Raw genomic sequence first — 21,051 nt, 5'->3', positions numbered from 1 at the left:
CAATAATCATCATGAATGCTATGTACCATTGAATAAATTTACGTTGTCTTGTGTCCATGGCAATCCTCATGTCCAGAAAGCTGCTATAGAGACTACTGGATTTGGGCACTGATTTTACACACATTTTACACACCCATCCCATACCAGTCGCATTCATTCTCCAGATCATTGAACCCAAAAACAAAAGTGTAAAATCGCCTGTGAACAGCATGATAAATAGAAAAGGCACTAAACGGTAGTCGGGAGGGCTGCTTGCTCATCCTGATTCTGCAACAAGGTAATAGTATGATCAGGGCAGGTCCTCTAACTCTTAGGGATTCAGCATTGATCACTGTAAAATAAGGCGATACACAGGGTTAAACAGTCTTTTTGCTTTAGGAGTCTACAGTTCTTTAAGACACACTCAAAAAGGGAAATTATCTCACTCTTTTATTTTAAAAATTAGGTTGGGATAATAAAGAACACCAAACTGGCATATAAAGGAATGTGGAAACCTACTAATTAGCAGATAAGAGTTAGAATGAAGTGAGAAGACTGGCTGGGACACACGACCCAAAGAATCACTTTCTGATAAAAGCAAAATCTCTGAACCTCTACCTAGCAGAGAAAACAAACGCACTTGCCACTTATCTGAAGTAACTTCTTTAAAAATCACAACTATTTTGTGTGGTCATTTTTTGTGGTAGGGATGTCACATTCTCCTCCACCTTTCTTCCCTCATTCCATCTCTAAATGCCAAAATCTACTGTATCTCCCACAAAACAAGAAGTTCCAGTGATAGTGGCAGAATCACAAAGACTTCTCTAATTTCTCAGCTATTAACAAGCACTCTCTCGAGGACTCAGATCTACTCAGATGTCCTTTATCTCTTTCAATGCTACACTATACTTTCTATCTATCTATCTATCTATCTATCATTAACACCTTTCCTATTAGATGATGAGTTTCATGTAATTCAGGTTTGGGATTCCCCACAAAACACAGTGTCTTACACACACACACACAAAGATGTTTAATAATTAGTGGGAAAAAATAGGTATAAGCTCTAACTCAACAAGTTTTAAATCTCCATGTTATTTAAGTGCAAACAAAACCAGCCTAGTTTCTATTTACATTTTCACTTTGTTCCTTTTGACTTTTTCCCAATTCCCACAAGCCAAAGAAGTTCAGAGCTGCCACTCCAGGGCTTAACAAAGTCACTCCCAGGGCTGTTATTCTAAGTGCAAAATAAAATCAAAAGATTAAAAAATATCTATCTCTAGGATTATATTTCAATCAGACAAAATAGCTTACCCAGAAAATTAAATGGATAACCCTCTTCTGTATGATAGATTTAAAACTATACAGGGTGATTAAAACTACCAATAGTTTGCTAGTGGCTGCCTAGTCAAAGCATCTTTTATCAAAAGTGTTACCTAACTCTGGAGCCATGACAAGGTTTAGCACTTTGATAATGTGATTACAAATGCGGTTTCACTTAATGTCTTGGTTATTAAAATTAAGGACTGTGTTTCTGTTTTCTATAAAATCATGATAACTGCATATCTTACCACTCATTCACACAGGGTGTTTAAAAATATTTATGTGGTGAGATGTTTAGACAGCTAAAACAAAGTTCCTTAGGCAACATTTCTACTATTTAATCTCTAATTAAAACTTTGTTTTAAAAACAAAATTTTAGGGGCGCCTGGGTGGCTCAGTTGGTTAGGCATCCGATTTCGGCTCAGGTCATGATCTCACGGTTCCTGGGTTCAAGCCCCAAGTCGGGCTCCATGCTGACAGCTCAGAGCCTGGAGCCTGCTTCGGATTCTGTGTCTCCCTCTCTCTCTGCCCCTCCCCCATCCTCACGCTCGCGCGCTCTCTCTCAATCTCTCTCTAAAAAATAAACATCAAAAAAATGTGGTTTTTTTTAAACAAAAAAGCAAATTTTAAACTCCATTCACAAATGCCTGAATGGCTGCATAACTGTTTATACATAACATTTAGAAATATCTTGTGTAAGAAAGGAGAAACATATGCTGCTTAAATCATTTTTGTTATATATACATATATATATATATAAACATCTTTTTAAAATGCCAAGAGTTTTCAGTTTAAGATATTTATCATATTACAGATCAAAATTAACTACAAAGATATCAATTTTTTCTAAATTAGTTAAGGTGGACAATTTGTCAAATTCCTAAAGGAATTATAATTATAATTTTTTAAATAATATCCCAGTAGGTACCAAGATCACTGAAATGGAAGGAAAAAAAATTGCCTCATTTTCCTTGTAGTTAATGTCTACAAATTTTTGTTAAGTGGTACTTTTTGAAAAGTTTTGCACTTTTACCTAGCAAGGGTAGTATAAAATTTCACAAAGAATAAACTTCTTAATTTGAAGACTCCCAGAAGAGACCGTCAGTATAAGAGGTCTGACTTGGTTTTCAAATAATAGGTGAAATTCGATCCCTCCTGTGACCAGTTCAAGTTTGTGTAGGAGCCCACTTACACTTCTTTGTTGATACTGGATACTGCTGGATCATACCAAATTAAACAAGGATAATTTTTATAAATTACACATTCAACTGGGATATACAGGTTTTGAAGATGACAGAGACAGAAGAAACTTTCACAGATCTCAATTAAACTTAATCTATCCCTTGCAATTTCAAGTCTTTAATAAAAAAGATAGAAAAAAATATTAGCACTCATAGCAGCTAAATCCAAGTTTCTTAACTTGGAACACTAATTAATTCATTAACTGTGGTAACACTATTAAATTTCTAATCAAACTGGTGATTTGATAACAAAATTAGAATGGGACGGGGGAACAAATTTTAAATTCGATTCAAAATCTAAAAACATTGCTACCTGAAAAGTGAACATATTTTCAATATTCCACTAAAAATATTTCACAACTAACTTGTCTATTTCTAAACAAGAAAAAAACTCGATATAAATATTTATATGAAGCATTCAAGTATTTAACAAATAAATGCTCACTTAAATTATTTTTTAAATTCTACATACAAAGTGAGAATACTCATCTCTACTTTTAAGTATTTTTTTTTTTTTTAATTTTTTGATAGAACACAAGGAAGGGAAGAGAAGAGACAGAGGTAGTCACAGAATCTGAAGCAGGCTCTAAGCTCTGAGCTGTCAGCACAGAGCCCAACGCAGGGCTTGAACCCACAGACCGCGAGATCATGACCTGAGCTGAAGTCGGTCAGCCAAACAACTGAGCCACCCAGGTGCCCCATATTTTAAGTATATTTTTAATAAATATACAAATTTGTGAAGGATTCTACCTCCCACTTTTGGTTTATTTAACTAATATTAATACCTAATAACTCAGCTTTACTTTGCAGTCTTCTAAATCAGGAATAAAATCATATGAACCAAAGGACTACAGAATTTAAGGGTCATGACTTACTCATATTGTACTTGCAACTGTTAGAATAATTCTGGCACACTAATTGTGGAAAAATAATAAAAGTGGCTGAATTGACTATCACTATTTATTCACTGGTAAGGTCAAACAAAAACTTTGGAATTTTAAATATCTGTGATAAGCAGAATAGAAGTAAAGAAAAAATATACTGCCAAATATTGTTATTGAACTGAGACATTTACAAATAATCGCTAAAGTTAAAGTTTTGTTCAAAGCATTTACTACTTTCCTGGGCACAAAAGAGACAATTTTGTTCTATTTGTCTCCTGATACAATGAAAGTTAACTTTTCTTAAGCATCCTAAGAAACAGCAGGTTAGGGATTCATCCAACCAACTGCAATAAGCTAATACAATGCTTCTAGAAGGAGGTACAGAGCTGCACATCAACCTGAAATATGAAAACAGGAGTAGGTATGATAACACACAGGTTTTGTCAAAAGTAATGAACGCAGGGGTGCCTGAGTGGCGTGGCGCAGTCGGTTAAGCGTCCGACTTCGGCCAGGTCACGATCTCGCGGTCCGTGGGTTCGAGCCCCGCGTCGGGCTCTGGGCTGATGGCTCAGAGCCTGGAGCCTGTTTCGATTCTGTGTCTCCCTCTCTCTCTGCCCCTCCCCCGTTAATGCTCTGTCTCTCTCTGTCCCCAAAATAAATAAAAAACGTTGAAAAAAAAATAAAAAAAAAAAAAAGTAATGAATGCAGTGCTTAATTGGAACTTAATATGGCTCTCTGAGTTTCTAACAACTCATCTAAGGCCAAAGCTACAATTCTAATACAGCAAACCTCTGAAGAAAAGTATAACAGGAGTGCAAGAAGAACAATGAAGGTGATTCACAGACACTTACAGATCCTCGGAGAAATAAAATCGGAAGCCCAATTCCAAACTTTTCTCCTAAGATGTTCACAGCAGATAATAGCTGGAATGCCTGTGGACCGAAGTCCTGTGGGGTATCATCTGAGTCATCAATGGAAAAGCAATGATCCAATCTAAGTAATAATAGGATAGAAAGTTTAGCTAAGGCAAGTACCTTTAGAAATAAAAAGATTTACTGAAATTATTAGCCAAGTTAAAAAAAAAAAATCTCAAATACACCAACTGCTTCATAAGCTACAAATAAAGTTCATTACAGCCAAGACCACGTGAATTGTGTAAAACATGGAATATAAACCACAATATAGCTCTGCACGTTATGTTGAGAGTTCTCAACCCTAGTGCCCTAGAATACAAGCTTCACAGTTGGTAACTCAGACCATAAACGGAAGAATAGGAAGGAGTTCAAGCAAGCAGAATGCAGAATTATAGCTTGAAAAGCTCCACTTGACTGATTATATAAATATTGGACTTTTGGGTTAGGTTGTGATCGAAGAAAAAGTTTGTTGCAAAAAAAAAAAAAAAGTAACTTAAAAACCAAATCTCCTATGCAATAAATTATTAAACTCTGATGCCTGTACAATATGACAGAAAGATAAACTGCACCTCATTTGAATCCATTTAGAAGTTACATTCCTAAGCCTTCCTTTAGGTAGATTTGGAATTATCATTAATACAAATGAGAATTCTTTAAAGCAGATTGAGAACAAAAGGACTCCTTAGAGAAAATTAACTAATACAGTTCAACTATCTAATTCAATTGCTTTCTTTATAACAAATAGCTTTGAAATAGCAATAAGAATATATTCAATATTCCAGATATAATAATATGTTGGGGGGGGGGGTAGAGACTATGCTTAGGTTTATCCTCCTATTCTAATTTTCTTTAGTAGGATAATTAGGTCATTAATTCTCTTTTCTAATATGAATAGTTAAAGCTATCTGATTCTCACAAAGTACCACCTATACTGGATCTTAGAAGTTTTAATGTAAAGATCTTAAAGTTTTAATTTAATAAAAGTATTATTGTAAATATCACTAAAGTTCTAAAAATGTTTTAATTTCCATTCTCTTTCTTTGATTTATGAGTAATTTAAAAGTGTTATTTTTAATTTCCAAAGGAATGAGAATTTTTCTATCCTCTTCCTTTTTTTTCAAATTTTTTCAATTTTTATTTTCTTAACATTTATTTATTATTTAGAGACAGAGAGAGACAGAGCATGAGCAGAGGAGGGGCAGAGATAGGGGGAGACACAGAATCTGAAGCAGGTTCCAGGCTCTGAGCTGTCAGCACAGAGCCCGACGTGGGACTTGAACTCATGAACCGTGAGATCATGACCTGAGCCAAAGTCGAACACTTGACCGACTGAGCCACCCAGGCACCCCGTCCTCTTATTTCCTTTAATTCAAATACATTGTGATCAGAAAAAAGTGGTGTGTTCAGGACGCCTGGGTGGCCCAGTCGGCTGAGGGTCCAACTCTAGCTCAGGTCATGATCTCACAGTTCATGGGTTTGGGCCCCACGTCGGGCTCTGTGCTGACAGCTCGGAGCCTGGAGCCTGCTTCAGATTCTGTGTCTCCCTCTCTCTCTCTGCCCTTCCCCTGTTTGCGCTCTGTCTCTCTGTCTCTCTCAGAAATAAATAAACATTAAAAAAAATTTTTTTTTAATAAAAGAAAAAGTGGTGTGTTCAATACCATTACACAGAAAACTTCTGAGACAACACTACAGTCTAGTCATAGGGGCTAGAAAACTTTTATGAAGGGCCAAGATAGTAGTTTAGGCTTTGTGGGCTATATGGTCTCTGTGTCACAACTACTAGGCATTCAACTCTGCAAAAACAGCCATAGACAACATATAAACCAAAGGGTATGCTGCATTCCCAGATGTTTGGGTCATCCACACAGACAGCAAAGTGGATTTGTTTACCATGCTCTGCTCTAACACAGAGTCAAATTTTTTATCCATCTTCCATGTATGTTTGAGAAGTGCAGTCTCTAATTCCATGCTTCCAAGCCAGTGTGCTGTATAGTTAACCTCGGTTCTGAATAGAACCTGCCCTCAAGTAGTGCACAGCCTACTGTGCCTACAGGTATTATCATTAGATTTGTGGATCGTGAAGTGAAAATGTTTGAGATACATTGTTCTAACTGCTTAGTACGAGGCTCTAAATACCAAGTGTGTAATAAATCACTTGTTACTATGTTGACCACATTTTCTACAGCTCAACATTGTTGGATTGCTTAACCTGTCAATAACTAAAAATTATATCAAACTCCTCTGCTTTAATGGTGGATTTGTTGATTTTTCCAGCTGTTCTGTCAATTTATACTTTGTATATTTGTAGGGTTTGGGGTTTCTTTTTTTTGAGGTGCATAGAACAATTCTGTCCTCTTGGTGGAGCAACTTTTTGTCACTGCACAGAGATCATCTCCATCCCTAATAGTTACTTTTTTGTCTAATAGTAACACAGCTACCACACCTACGTATACAGCTGACCCAACTAGGTATACCATTTGTTTTTATTTTATTTTTTCAATTAATATACAATTGAATTGACTGTATGCCTGAACATGTGTAAACTTCTACAAATTTAACCACATCTATTGATTCCTATGCATAGATTCACCTAACTACCACAATCAGCCACCAGCACCATCAGGACCCATAACAACTCCATCACTTCAGAGAGTCCCTTGTACTAACAGCCCTTTGTAATCCTACCCTCCACCTCCCTCTAACCGCTGGCAGCCACTGAGATTTTCTTCATTCCTATACTATAGTCTTACTTTTGAGAGAAAATCATATAAATGGGCTCATACTGTAAAACTGGCATGATTTCTTCTTTTAAATGTTTGGTAGAATTTCCCATTTAAACCATTTTGGTGAGGGAATTTTATTTCCAGAGGTTTTTAACAACGACCTGATTTCTTTAACAGTAACTACTATTTATTAATAATAACAATAATAAAAATACTGTTTATTAATATTTGTTACTAAGAAATAAAAACAATAACAATTTATTAATGACAATAATAAATACTGTTAATAATAACCATAACTTATCATTTAATGGTTACTATTAAAGATTATCTATTTCATTGTGGGTGAATTTTGTTAGTGAGACTATCAAGGAATTGGGTCCATTTCCTCTGAATATATGCACACTGAGTTATTCATATTGTTTCCTTACTATCCTTTTAATGTCTGTTGGGCCTATAGTGAAATTCTTCTTTCATTCCTAATATTAAGAACCTGTGTCTCCTCTTTTTTTTTCGTTAGAAACTATCAATTTTATTGACTCTTTCAAAGAATGTGATTTGGAGGTCTTTGATTTTGTTTTCTATTTCATTTATGCTCTTTATTATCTACTTCCTTCTGCTTCCTTTTAGTTTACTTTGCTCTTATTTGCTTCCTAAGGTGGAAGTTTAATTACAGATTTGAAACGTTTCCTCTATTATGAGTATTTAATGCTCTAAATCTCCCTCTCATTATTGCTTTAGCTGCATCACATACATTTTGCATTTTCATTTCATTCAGTTCAAGATATTTTCAGTTTACCTTGAGACCTCCTCTTTCACTCATGGGTTATTTAGCAGTGTGCTATTAATCTTTAAGTGTTTGGAGACTTTCCTGGTATTTTTCTGTTACTGATTTCTAGTTTTATTCCATTATAGTAGGAAAACACACTCCATATGAACAGAATTCTTTTAAATTTATTAAGGTTTGTTTTATGACCTGGAATATAATCTATGTTTGTGAACATTCCGTCTGTACCTGGGAAGAATGTTTATTCCACTGTTGTTGGGCAGAGTGTTCTTAGATCCAGTTTGTTAATAGTCCTGTTCATTTTTTCTGTCTCAGTGATTTTCTGTCTACTAGTTCATTTAATTACTGAGAGAAGATGCTGAAGTTGACAACTGTAATTATGGATTTCTGTATTTCTCCTTTTAATTGTCACTTCTTTTGTTAACTACATACACATTTAGGATTCTGTATTCTTGGATATGATGGTTGCCTTTATGTGTCAACCTGGTCCAATTATTTGCTTAAACACTAACCTAGATATCGTTACAAAGGTACGTTGCAGATAAGGATTAACACTTACAATCAGTTGGCTTTAAGAAAAAGGAGACTACCATGCATAATCTGAGTCTCATCCAATCAAAAGCAGGCCTTAAAGAACAAAGACTGAGGTTTGCTGGAAAACAAGGAATTGTGACTCAAAACTGTTCACACAGAAATCCTGCCTGACTTTGCAGCCTGCCAGCTTGCCCTACATATTTCAGACCTGCCAATCTCCACAACTGCGTCAGCCAATTCCTTAAAACCACTGTGAGTGCGTGTGTGTGTGTGTGTATACATATACACATGTATCTGTCTTTCTGTGGAGAACTATGATTCATCGGTAAATAATACTTTTATCATCATGTAATGTCCTTCTTTATCCCTTGCAATATTCTTTTTCCAAAGGCTCCACTGTCTAATGTTAAAATAACAACCCCAGCTTTCTTCTGATCAGTGTTACCATGATATACAATTGTTAGCCTTTTATTTTTAACCTACCTATATAATTATACTTGTGGTGAATTTCTTATGGACAGGATATAGTTGGATCATATTTTTGTTCTTTTTTAAAGCTTATTTATCTATTTGAAAAGTTTATTTATTTTGAGAGTGCATCCAAGTGGGGGAGGGGCAGAGAGTGAGGAAGGGAGAGAATCCCAAGCAGGCTCCACATTCTCAGCACAGAGCCCAACGTGGGGCTCAATCCCAGGAACTTTTCAGCTAAAGTCAAGAGTTGGATGCTTAACCAACTGAGCCACCCAGGGGCCCCATATATTTTTAAGTAACCTCTACACCCAATGTGGGCTCAAACTCATGACCCCAAGATCAAGAGTCACATGCTCTTCCAACTGAACCAGCCCAGAGCCCCTAGTTGGGTCATATTTTTAAGTCAATTCTAACAATGTCTACCTTTAAATGGTACCTTTGGACCATTAACATTTAATATAATTACTGACAGATTTAGATCCACCATTTTATTGGTTTACCTATTTATAAAGTAAAATAATGTTGTTTGCTTTGTCTTCTATTTAAATAAAGATTTTGTTTTTTAAAAACTACAATGCATATCATTCAATGAAAACTCAATTAAAAATTATTTGAAAAGGAAGAAAAAGACTTTTAGAAAGTCTATGTAGAAGAAAAAATCTTTACCTGGACCTGCAATTATCACAGCATTTTTCAGTTTCCATAATACCCACAGAGGCCTTTCGCAGTTGTTTGTCTTCAAAATGAGACAAGATGATTCTACCCAAGAGAAAATTTAAAATTAAATAAAAGAACAAAACCATATATATTAACACTATTGCTGAAAATAATGAGGTGAAATCATTACTAATTGATTCACCTGAGATCTCATTATCTGGCTTCAGTTTACTGAAGCACAAAGAAAGTTGCCTTAAAAATCAGCACATACGTAACACCAACAAAATACTATTTCTAAATATTTCTAATTACTTTGCAAAACTTTTTCTTAAAGGAGCACCATTCATAAATCTGTTACTAATTAGTATAAGAAAAATAATACATACTGTCGCCTACATCTTCTGGAAAGAAGATAGTTTTCCATCTTTGCCACCATATTTAGTTTATATAATCGAAACTTTTCACTGGGTATCTGACTAAGGAGGTTCCTGTCAATTACAAATATTACAAGTTAATAAATAAAATTGCATCAGTGATTTTCTTACTTTTAAATTTGTTGTTATTTTTCATAAACTATAGAACCCACACCTCCATCAAGATAAAAAAAAAATTTGTATCATCCTGGAAAGTTATTGTGTCCCTTGCCAGTCAATACCCACACGAGAAGCAAGCATTTTTCTGACTTTTATGAAAATTACTTTTCAAAGAATTCTATGCCTATGCCTAAGATTCAATTTTTTAGCTGCCTTTGAAAAATTACTATAAACCCTAAAGTTTTTCATTTTGATTTATATGCTACATGATTTTTGGTAATTTTTCCACTATACATGAATTTTACATTTTCCCAGTAAAAAGTTATTATTTTTATTTATTTTATATGAAAACTAAAAACACCTATGTAAGCAATACTGAAAGAGGCTCATGATCCAAATATGAGCCTTCATCCCTATTTACTCTTCAGAGGACTTCCCATCCTCCTAAAACTATCTCTGTACTATAGGCTATTATGGGACACCAATAAAACATCAGAATTAAGTTCCTCTTTCAAACAATTACAACTGATCTTTTCCATAATACTGAACTTATTTAAAATTGTTAGAAATGGTAAAGACATGGCACAAGAAAAGACACTCAGATCAATGGAACAGAATAGAGAACCCAGAAATGGACCCACAAACATATGGCCAATTAATCTCTGACAAAGCAGGAAAGAATATCCAATGGAATAAAGACATCTCTTCAGCAAGTGGTGCTGGGAAAACTGGACAGCAACATGCAGAAGAATGAACCTGGGCCACTTTCTGACACCATACACAAAAATAAACTCAAAATGGATGAAAGACCTCAATGAAAGACAGGAAGCCATCAAAATCCTCGAGGAGAAAGCAGGCAAAAACCTCTTTGATCTTGGCCACAGCAACTTTTTTTTTTTTTTCAATATATGAAATTTATTGTCAAATTGGTTTCCATACAACACCCAGTGCTGTTGTATGGAAAAGGTGCCCTCAAAAGGTGCCCTCCTCAATACCCATCACCCACCCTCCCCTCCCTCCCACCCCCCCATCAACCCTCAGTTTGTTCTCAGTTTTTAAGAGTCTCTTATGGGCCACAGCAACTTCTTACTCAACACGTCTCCGGAAGCAAGGGAAACAAAAGCAAAAATGAACTACTGGGACCTCATCCAAATAAAAAGCTTCTGCACAGTGAAGGAAACAATCAGCAAAACTAAAAGGCAACTGACAGAATGGGAGAAGATATTTGCAAATGACATATCAGATAAAGGGTTAGTATACAAAATCTATAAAGAACTTATCAAACTCAACACCCAAAAAACAAATAATCCAGTGAAGAAATGGGCAAAAGACATGAATAGACACTTCTCCAAAGAAGACATCCAGATGGCCAACCGACACATGAAAAAATGCTCAATATCACTCATCATCAGGGAAATACAAATCAAAACCACAATGAGATACCACCTTACACCTGTCAAATGGGTTACATTAGCAACTCAGCAACAACAGATGTTGGCGAGGATGTGGAAAAAGAGGATCTCTTTTGCACTGCTGGTGGGAATGCAGGCTGGTGCAGCCAATCTGGAAAACAGTATGGAGGTTCCTCAAAACACTAAAAATAGAACTACCCTACGACCTAGCAATTGCACTACTAGGCATTTATCCAAGGGATACAGGTGTGCTGTTTCGAAGGGACACATGCACCCCCATGTTTATAGCAGCACTATCACCAACAGCCAAAGTATGGAAAGAACCCAAATGTCCATTGATGGATGAATGGATAAACAAGATGTAGTGTATATATACAATGGAGTATTACTCAGCAATCAAACAGAATGAAATCTTGCCATTTGCAACTATGTGGATGGAACTGGAAGGTATTATGCTAAGTGAAATTAGAGAAAGACAAAAATCATATGACTTCACTCATATGCGGACTTTAAGAGACAAAACAGATGAACATAAGGGAAGGGAAACAATAATATAAAAACAGGGAGGGGGGACAAAACAGAAGAGACTCATAAATATGGAGAACAAACTGAGGGTTACGGGAGGGGTTATGGGAGGGGGAATGGGCTAAATGGGTAAGGGGCACTAAGGAATCTACTCCTGAAATCATTTGTTGCACTATATGCTAACTAATTTGGATGTAAATTTAAAAAAATAAAAAATAAAACAAGTTAGAAAAAAAAAAAAGAAATGCTAAAGACGTATTTTTTTTTTAATGTTTATTTATTTTTGAGAGAGATAGAGAGTGAGTGGGGAAGGTGCAGAGAGAGAGGGGGGGACAAGCGGGCTCCACTGAGAGCCCGATGCAGGGCTCAAACTCACAAACTGTGAGATCATGACCTAAGCTGAAGTTGGACTTCAACCTACTGAGCCACTCAAGGGCCCCAAGACATCTTTGTTTTTAAAAAGTTAATGCTGCTGTGACTTATCCTGACTCTGTTAATTCTAGTCTTCTTTGAAGAAACCCCATGAATATCAGATATCAGAAGATGACAATCTCCCTTGGCATGTCTTTCCAAGAATTCTTTCAAGAATAAACATAAGTATCATAATAATAATAATAAACAGAAGTCTGAATTGAATACATTTCAGATATTTCAAAAGAAAATATTTACATATAAGATCTAATTCATATTCCTGATCCTCATCAAAACGGACCTCACTAATATTATGACTATTCAACCTTCTGACAGATAAAAACACCTCTGCACAATTCTCAAAGATTATACCAACAGGGAATCCAGTTAAGTGAGTTCTGGAAAGTTTGAACACCCAAATGATTTCTTATTCAAAAACATTTTTATAATTTAACACCACCAACCACCATGACTTCCCACATAATTTACCTAAAAGTCTCTTCTATTAACTCTAGTTCTTACTAATCTCATTCTTCCTAGCTCATGGGCTAAAAATTACAGGTGACCATTGAACAACCCCAGTTTAAACTGCATGGGTCCACTTACATGTGAAGTTTTTTTTATAAATACAGTATGGTACTGTAAATGTATTTTCTCTTATGATTTTTTAAAATACATTTTATTTTCTTTATATTATTTATGGTAAGAGTATAGTATATAATAGATTTAACACACAAAATAAGTGCTAATCAACTGTTTATGTTATCCCTAACACTTCCAGGTAACAAGTAGGCTACTGGGAGAGTCAAAGTTATATGCAGATTTTCAACTGCCTGGGGAACGGGCAGCCCTAACCCTCAAGTTGTTCAAGGATCAACTGTAGCTCCTTTTTTGCTTTGTTTCTCACTTCCTTCTCCTCAGAAAGAACAAAGAAAACAATGCCTACACTTTTAAGTACTATAGACTCCCTTATATTTGGTTTAAATGACCTACATTTACCTACTTTTTGTCATCAGTGTCAGTAACAAATCTACAAACATGAAATTATAACCATCTAAAAGCAAATTCAGTTAATAGTTATTCTTCTTATAAGACTTTTAAAATAAAGCACAATATTCCACATAATAAAAATAAGTTGAAAAAAGAGAAAGATTCTAAAAGCAATACCGTAAATAGAAATCAGATGGAACCAGTTGGAAGATCTATTAAATTGAGATTAAACTTTATAAATTACAGTAACCTTTTCAGTGAGAACCAGCAACTCTATTTATTCTCAAACTTTGTGTTTTCTAAAGAAGAGGTTTGTCACAAGGATGACACAGATCTGTCCTAAATCCTATAGTTTTATTTCCCATAGGATGGCTGCAAAGAACAACCTGTCTACACTCAAGATTCAAGCATGGGTTTTCTGGCACCGTTATTTGGTTAGTAATCACTGTTACTTCCTGTGAAATCTTAATGAGATAACCATTTAATATATCTTTTGAGACTCAGATAAACAGGAACTATATCTACTAATGACCCTGTAAAGTCATAATATAAAACTCGGGCTGTTAAGTATTCAGCACCTTTTATCACAATGTACAAATAAATCAGAATTGGCAGGAATCAGCATACGCTTGATACGATCCCAAATTTAATAGTATCATGCAGAGCTATACTCTATACCGATTATTTTAGTTTATAAAAAGGTTTACATAGACAAAAGTCAAGAGAAAAACAGTAATGTTCTGTTTATGGGGATGGTTTTATTGACTATGTTAAGAAACAAAAGCTACCACTACTCTTAAAATGATAAGCTTAAAATTTGTATCAAACATGTTTACCTAATGAATCTCTATTCTTCTTTCAGATCAACTTACCCTACCACCTCTTGAAAGAAGTCTTACCTGACCTTTTTGGTAAATACACACCCTATTATACACTACTCAATGTAACTTTCCTTCCCTGTACTTAACACAGCTGCAATCTTACACGGATTTGCATGATCTCTTTTAAAAGATCTTTCAGGGAGCCTGGGTGGCTCAGTCGGTGGGGCGACTGACTTCACTCAGGTCATGATCTCACAGATCGTGATTTTGAGCCCCACGTCAGGCTCTGTGCTGACAGCTTAGAGCCTGGAACCTGCTTCAGATTCTGTGTGTCCCTCTCTCTGCCCCCTCCCTGCTCAGTTCTGTCTCTCTGTCTCTCTCTCAAAAATAAACATTAAATAATTTTTTTAAATAAAAAATAAATAAATAAATAAATAAATAAATAAATAAATAATCTTTCCACTATTGGAATTTTCAAACACAAATGCAGAACAGAAAATGAACCCTATGTATTCATACTTGTGTGATTCTGCGATTAAGATCTTCCATTTCCATTATACTCCAAGCCCCATGAAAACAGGAACCATATCTGTTTTCATTTATTTATCACTGTATCCCCAGCACAGAGCATAATGCTTAGAACATAGTGGGCACTCAAAACAGAGCACTGCTGAATGATGAATGAAATAAAAACAGGATTGGATAGGCACTCTTATCATTTTAATAACATGAGCTAATATGTCCATTCAAGAGCTCAATTTATTCAGCTACATGGAGGTGCATTTTGAAAATACCTCATCTTAACAGCCCCATCAGTTACCATATATAAGTTTTTTTCCTGAGGTTTTATCGCCCCTCTGGAAGAGGAAATCAGTTGCTAACAGCTGCCCCTAAAATTTTTGCAAGATGAAGTTTTCCTTTCCTCTATAAATCTCATAGAATTTGCATGCCAACGAAGATTTGCTTTAAGTTTTCTTACATTTAAACACTGAACTCTTTCATTTTTTTCATGGTAGTCAATCAGTACAGTGAATGGGTACAGTGCAACATGATTATTCACACACGGTCAATGAGAGCTGGCATGCTTTCATAGAACAAAAGAAACAGATGGTAAGGAGAGACAAACAGGAATTGGTAAAAAGTCTCTTGGAATAAGTACCACTGTAGCATGGGAAGAAAGAACCAATAACAAAATAAACGGTATCTGAAGAAACTATGGCTGAACACATATCAAACTTGAGAGGACCTGGGAAGACAGAAAATAGTTTGTCCATGCACGATTAGGAAAGCACCCATACGATCTATGTTCCATTCCCAGTATAGTCCCCATTTAGTTAATTCCTCACACTAAATGAGGTAGAGCTGACATCAGGTCATCTCCTCTGGGTGGCAACACTTACCACGAATGTTCTTGAGATGTCTTGTTTGGGTTTGGTTTCAAATGCACCTAACACATCACTTGAAAGTCTGGATGCTGCTACAAATACTTTCAAAGCTTATGTGGTAAGAAAGAAATCCGCAAGGGTGAAAGCAAGAAATGTTTTTACCTATTTGACTGAATGTCTACTGGAGCCCAAAGTACATGACAAGAACTCTGAAGTCCATCACGGCCGGCTCTCCCAATCTCCTGGTAATAGGATTCCATTTCCTTAGGAGCGCCATAATGAATGACCTTGCGAATGTCAGCTTTATTAATGCCCATGCCAAAAGCTATGGTAGCCACGACACACTAGGAATAAACAACAATGTAGTTTGACAAATATGTAGCAGAACCAAAGCCTTACATCTTTACCTTGTGGTAAAAGTAATTAATTAGTTCATTAACTAAAGTCCCTGGCATGGAACTGAACTTCATATAATTTCAAACAATCACAGGTTAAAAGATCATCTGCACAATTTACAAATCAGGGACTGGCAACCATAAAACAGGATTTCTAATTCCTCACTTAAGTAGCAAATAAAGTGGTCTCTCTGAACACCTATGAGTACAAGACACACAACAGACTCTTAAAGTACTTATTATATTAAGTCTTTGTTATTACGACGTTTCAAGAGTCCTTACCTGATTGCACATTATCTTAATATTTTTAAAAGCATTATTATAAGATGGAAGGAAAACTTCTCATTAAAGATGGTAAAATGAAACACGAATTTATTTTTGCATCTTTAAAAAGATAAAATTAGTAGATATCTAATATGTATGAGCATACTGAAATAAGATTTACATGATTGGGGGAAATTCTAGGGAAGAATTAGTGAGAACACAAAAATAACCAAAAAATTTTAAAGTATTAGCAGCAAAAGAAGATGTATAAGAAAAGTAACTATATACTACATGGCTTAGAAATAAAAGCATTTGCAGAGAAATAATTATGTAAATATATAATATTTATATATTACAGTATATATATCAGTACATATATATACTGATCTAACCAAATTGTTAATGTTGGAAGGAAAGTGGGTTAGAAATACATAAATGGAGTGAGGAGAAGGGCAGGAAGGGGTGTGAAAGGAAGCTAAACTTTCATTCCTCATAATAGGAAGTCAGTGGCAATGCCTAAATCTAATAAATAAGAAACTAAGTAGTAACAGTAAAAGCAATCATTGCAAGATCTAGGGGTAAACACCAAAAGATTAAACTAAAAGAGACAAGAATAGGAAACAGAAGTGGGGAAGGAAGGAGAGTGAGAGGCTACTGTTCTCATTGTTAGCACTATAGAACCAGCTGGTTCTTTAAACTGTGTGTGTAACCAACATAAATTAAAGTGCTATTTTAAAAAAAAATGTTTTAAGATGGACCAAGAGTGGAAGGAAGGAAAGAAGGAAGGAAAGAAAGGAAGGAAGAAAGGAAGGAAGAAAGGAAGGAAGGAAGGAAGGAGGGAGGGAGGGAGGAAGGAGGCAAGGAAAGGAGAAAGAAACAGATAAAAGGAAGTATAAGAAAGATTAAAGAAAAAGATAGGAATAGAAATTTATTAAGAAAAAGCTTTGAGGGGTGCCTGGCGGGCTCAGTCAGTGGAGCATGAGACTCTATCTCAAGGTTGTGAGTTCAAGCCCCCATGTTGGGTATAGAGATAATAAAAATAAAATCTTAAAAAAAGAAAGAAAGAAAGAAAAAGCTTTGAGTGAAAAGACTGGGCTATTTTGTTATACTTGAGAGTAAATAAGCAACATAATTTTAAGGGTTTTTTAAACTATTTCTGGGTCAAATTTTTTCAGCTTTATTGGGATATAATTGATATATACCATTATGTAAGATGCATAATGTGATAATTTTATATACACATACACTGTAAAATGATCATCACAATAAAATTACTTACAACATCCATTACCTCGCATAGTTACTATTTGCGTGTGTGTGTGTGTTTGTGTGTGTATGTGTGTGCGGTGAGAACTCTGAAGATCTAATTTTCATCATATGATACTGTTTTGTTATTAAGATTTTATCTTTAACTAATTTCTATACCCAACTTAGAGCTCAAGTCCACAACCCTGAGATCAAGAACCACATGTTCCACGTACCTGGGTGGTTCAATCGGTTAAGTGTCCAACTCTTGATTTCGGCTCAGGTCATGATCTCACGGTTTGTGGGTTCTAGCCCTCTGTCAGGCTCCAAACCAACAATGCAGAGGTTGCTTGAGGTTCTCTCTCTCTCCCTCTCTGCCCTCCCCCTGCTCATGCTCTCTCTCTTTTTCTCAAAATAAATAACTAAAACTTAAAAAAAAAAAAAGAACCACATACTCTACCTACTGAGCCAGCCAGGTGCCCCTTTATGATACTCTTTTCAGATGAGATCACCCTATTCTATAGGCATGATTTTCAAAATATCATAAACGCTCAGGTGAAAATACAGATATTTTACCAAATAATTTATTCACAGCCTCATCCCAGAAAGAAAAGGAATTCAAGTCACCTTGAAAAGGCAAATAAAATATGAAAGGACCTGAAACTAAAAATTAGGACTAAGAGTAAGAACGAATGGTCACAAACTAAAAATGCAAATTTACATCTGAATAAGGTTAGATATGGTTAAGAATAATGGGAAAGAAAAACATTTCTCTAAAATTATAAAATAGAAAATACTAAGATTCTAAGCATCAATCAATCTAAGCCATTAAGAGCTAAGGTAGTCAGCTGGGTGGTCAGCTGTACTTTTAGGTCCACACCAAAGTATAAATCAACTTCAGAAAGAGAGGAGAAGGAACATCCAGAATTCTGTACATGTATGCATTCAGTAGGCACTCAATGAATATTCAATGGAAAGTAATCAATTCTAAGAGCATCAGACTATTCTCTATAGATGAGGAAATGTATTTTCATCATCTTGAGAAGGTGTTTGAGAACTCTCAATGCAAATGTGAAGCTTCTGAATTATTTATTAAATAGTTGTCATATACAGCAGAACTCCTGATGTCAGCCTAGGGTGACACCATCAATATTAATTTATTAATTTTCATAATGTGGATAAAACTTTTTGACATCCTGCCATAGAGAGGGAATATATAGTGGCACATACATACATAGACCTTTCTAGATATTAAGTATAATTAGTGATCACTGTGAGGTTTTTAAAGCCATATTTCAAAGTATTAATGTTTCAGTGAACACAGGTTTCACTGGAAACCAGATGTATCCAATAAAGTTTCCCATCACAACCTAACAGGTAAAGTTTGCAATCTCTCATATCTGTAGAAGATGTTTCTACCTAAATGACTAATAATAAAACAAGATGAAAGAAATCATTGATTAGTTAATGGCTCAAATATCAATTGTTAAGATTCAGTAAGCAGCAGCCAATAAATTTTATCTGGTAACTTTCAAATTCCTGAGATAATAGAATAAAAGTATACACATGTAAGAATTTAGGGAACTCTAAGCAGTTGTGATAGCTGTTACTACCTTTGGAAAGAAGAGGAAGAAAGAGAATAGGTGCTTTTAGGGCAGGAATGTGTTACAGCATGACAACGCACAGTGAGCTTCACAGACAGTACATATGAACCATACTTGAGGTAGGTTGTCTGAACAACACCTACAGAGCCAGGCAGAGGGGAAATGGAAGACCAACTGAGCCGAAAATGCAAAGAAGTTAAGTTCCTCTCTTGAGAGGAGAGCTAGTCCACAGGCTTACAGTGACAGACCTTGGGTATGATGTTGATGGCGTGAAGCTGTTGATTTAAACCCACCAACGTGGTTTGTATCTAAATCTTCCTAAATATTCTGCAAAACACCCATTAAACTAGGATTCCAATCGCTACAGGAAGCTCAGTTGGAGCACTTCACAGTAAGGTCACTGATACCCATTTAACTTTGTTTTTCTCCTTCAAATCAATCCTGCTTAGGGTTGCTAATCCAATGTTTCTAGAATAGTATTATCTTGCTCAAAAACACAGAGTCGTCTTCATGATGGCTTTCAAACTCTATTTTGAGGAGCTCTGCCGCATGGACTGTCCTGGGAGACTGGAAGACTCTTGGAACACTTTCTCCCTCACATCAACTTCAACAAGAATTATTCTACTTTAATTTAACTATTAAAAAATGAATTAAAATTTAAATGAAAAGTTAAATAAAAAACTCTAAGGCTAAAGTAGTCTAGAAAAACTACAGGCACACCACATCAATCCCAGCCTGCCTCTCTGCAGGTTTTAAGGCCACCCATCACCTGGCCAACCACCCCTTAAGCTGTTTTCCTGTGACCTTCTAACAGTTCCTCCCTGCCTTTTCACCTATACCTTGTACCATTCCTACTCCACACTCCCTTTCTCTCTAACCATTTCATACTCCCAATTTCCTGAACCCAGCAGGCCCTCTCATACCACAGTGCCTTTGCACATGCTAGTCCCTTTTCCTGGAATTCCATAACCAATGCCCTTTCCCTCATCACCTACTGGCCTGGCATATAACAAACTTCTATTCACTCTCCACTCAAATAGCTTCTTCCTGGATGGACCATCCCCACAGTACAAGCTACCTTAACAGCTAGCGTTCCCTCCTCTGTGCACCTAATCTCTATATGCAGGCTCCTATTAAGACTAGTCTGCAGTAGTTTGTTCATATATCTATCTTACACATTATATATTAATTCCCTTTATGAGAGAGACTTCTTTAAACTCAACACAAAGTATTCCATAAAGATATGGCAAATATTAGACAAGTATCTGTATCCATGGAAGAATAGAGAGTAATGATGATGGATCTTCACACCTGAATTTCATCTCTCATGAACCTGTGATGAACCTCTCTCCTTGCAGTAACACACATGCCTGCATGGTATGTTCCACAGGCTAACTTCACCTTCCTAAGTTCAGCTGTAACTTCTTCTGTCATTTTTCTGGAAGGACAATAGATGATAGTTGAACCTTCAAATTCCCAGGTGGAACTAAAACAAAACAAAAAAACAAAACCAAGAGAACAAACATAAATATATAGGCTTCAGTTTGAGTTTCCAAAACCAGTTTGAGTTTTGCCTTATTGAATTTCCCCTTTCTTTTTAAAATTTTAATTTAATTCAATTTTAATTTAATTTTTAAATTTTTAATTTTTTTAGTAAAACACTAAAAAAGAGAAATCATATAGAAAAAAGGATATATTTAACTCCATAAAAATGTGGAAAGTCAAATGTGGAAATAAATTATACTAAATCCCAAACACTTTTGACTCATTTTTTTGTTTAAACAAGAGACAAGTTTACTTATTTAAGTAAAAGCCTTGATAAAAGCTTACAAACTACTGAAACGCAATTTTCATACTTTTAGAAATGCAAAAGCACTAGGTGAAAAATTAGTCTTCATTTATAGGAGAAAGATAAGTGAATATTTACATAGGAGAATGGATACAATTTATATT

The 21,051-nt window shown here is 35.4% G+C and overlaps 1 protein-coding gene across 5 annotated transcripts in view; it reads right to left on the bottom strand.

Moving 5' to 3' along the window:
- Positions 1-21,051, bottom strand: part of WRN (WRN RecQ like helicase) — a 146,141-nt gene that overhangs the window by 31,190 nt on the left and 93,900 nt on the right. For all 5 annotated transcript variants that reach the window (XM_015062676.3, XM_027077326.2, XM_027077325.2 and 2 more), the window contains 5 exons: positions 20,410-20,584; positions 15,753-15,934; positions 9,900-10,001; positions 9,523-9,615; positions 4,279-4,420 (listed from right to left, as the gene is read on the bottom strand). In XM_015062676.3, the coding sequence (XP_014918162.3) occupies positions 4,279-4,420; positions 9,523-9,615; positions 9,900-10,001; positions 15,753-15,934; positions 20,410-20,584 (694 nt within the window). The remainder of the gene's footprint in view (positions 1-4,278; positions 4,421-9,522; positions 9,616-9,899; positions 10,002-15,752; positions 15,935-20,409; positions 20,585-21,051) is intronic.

Source organism: Acinonyx jubatus, chromosome B1 (assembly GCF_027475565.1).
Source record: "Acinonyx jubatus isolate Ajub_Pintada_27869175 chromosome B1, VMU_Ajub_asm_v1.0, whole genome shotgun sequence".
Classification (NCBI taxonomy): domain Eukaryota; kingdom Metazoa; phylum Chordata; class Mammalia; order Carnivora; family Felidae; genus Acinonyx; species Acinonyx jubatus.
Note: the sequence above shows the minus strand (reverse complement) of the source record. Positions and strands in the feature narration are given on the sequence as shown.